Source organism: Portunus trituberculatus, chromosome 41 (genome assembly GCF_017591435.1).
Source record: "Portunus trituberculatus isolate SZX2019 chromosome 41, ASM1759143v1, whole genome shotgun sequence".
Lineage (NCBI taxonomy): Eukaryota > Metazoa > Arthropoda > Malacostraca > Decapoda > Portunidae > Portunus > Portunus trituberculatus.
Genome location: NC_059295.1, coordinates 24255204 through 24256565, shown reverse-complemented (window position 1 = coordinate 24256565; position 1362 = coordinate 24255204). Strand labels below are relative to the sequence as shown.

At 46.5% G+C, this 1362-nt stretch overlaps 1 protein-coding gene across 1 annotated transcript in view; it reads left to right on the top strand.

Moving 5' to 3' along the window:
* The first annotated feature begins 910 nt into the window (after nucleotides 1-910).
* Nucleotides 911-1362, top strand: part of LOC123516691 — a 2022-nt gene continuing 1570 nt past the window's right edge. The window contains exon 1 of the mRNA XM_045276295.1: nucleotides 911-1362. This exon is cut by the window's right edge and continues 62 nt beyond it. Coding sequence (XP_045132230.1) covers nucleotides 911-1362 — 452 coding nt within the window.

The window sequence follows — 1362 nt, the reverse complement described above, 5'->3', positions numbered from 1 at the left end:
GGATGTCTTCACTGAAACTCCTGGATGTTCATCTACTATAATGCATGGCATAGAAGTATGTTCTTCGGAGCGTGTAAAGTGCAAATTGTATCTGATCCCTATACATCTAAAGTATTATTTTGAAGAGGAGGTTGACCAACTTCTCCAGCAGGGTAGATGTAGACGTCTCCCAGTGTCCTAAATTTCTTGTTTCTGACTATTTATGAAGAGTGGACTCCTTGCCTCAGATACGATGCTACCTTCGCTGTCCCTTCTACGGAGGTTATGTTGATGCTGTTCGTGCTCCAATCAAGTTCTGTAGTGTTCTGGTTGGTAATGTGGAAGGAGTGAGCACACCAGACGAGAACATGAAAAAGATTTGTCTGCCTCGGCATTCTTCACCTGTCCCTGAGATGGTGAAGAAGAGGTAACTCGCAATGGTTCCAAGTTTTCCTACGAGTTTTCTGATGAACTACTCTACCGAGTGTACCGAGTGTGCCGTTCTTCTAGCAACCAAGAACATTGGTCATCCCTGCTGAGTGTCGTTGCCTGGTATTGCCCATGAGGGTTTACCACCACTTCTATTGGCCTGGGGTAGAAGCTGACATCACAGCTCTTTGTAAGTCTTGTGATAAATGTCAACGTATGTCAGCTAAAGGAAGAGTGCGCCCTGTACTTTTACGGCCTCTACCTATCATCACGAAACCGTTCTCAAGAGTGTTTATTGACATCGTGGGTCCCTTGTCTCCATCATCTGAAGGCCATCGTTACCTCTTAACTTTAATTGATTTTGCAACCGGATTCCCAGAAGCCGTACCTCTCCGAGAAATAACCTATTGCTATTGCAGAAGCCTTGTTGTCCATCTTCTCCAGGGTTGGCATCCCTTGAGAAATACTCTCGGACCGTGGGACGCAGTTCACGTCACAACTGATGGGTGAGGTCCGTAAGCTTGTGAGAGTAAAACTGCTCTTCACCACACCTTGCCATCCAAGTGGTAACGGAAGAGTGGGAAGGATGCACTCCACTCTGAAGGCGTGCCTCCGGAAACTGTGCTCTGAAAAACCGCGTGAGTGGCTCCGTTATCTCCCTGCCACCTTGTTCGCCTTGAGGGAGATGCCAAGTGACAGGACCGGATTCTCGTCTTTTGAGCTTCTTTACGGTAAGGCAGATGATGATCGTTCCTGTTTTCAATATGTAATAGAGCTGAAAGACAAATTGGCTGAATCTTCACGGATTGCTGCTGAGAATGCTGCCATCAGTGTTGCTCGGTATAAAGCATATTTTGCCTTTAAATCACAGAAATCACAGGATCGAAAGTTCAAATCTGGAGATGAAGTTCTGGTGCTCCTGCCTGACACTACCTACAGTCTCCTGATGGGCTG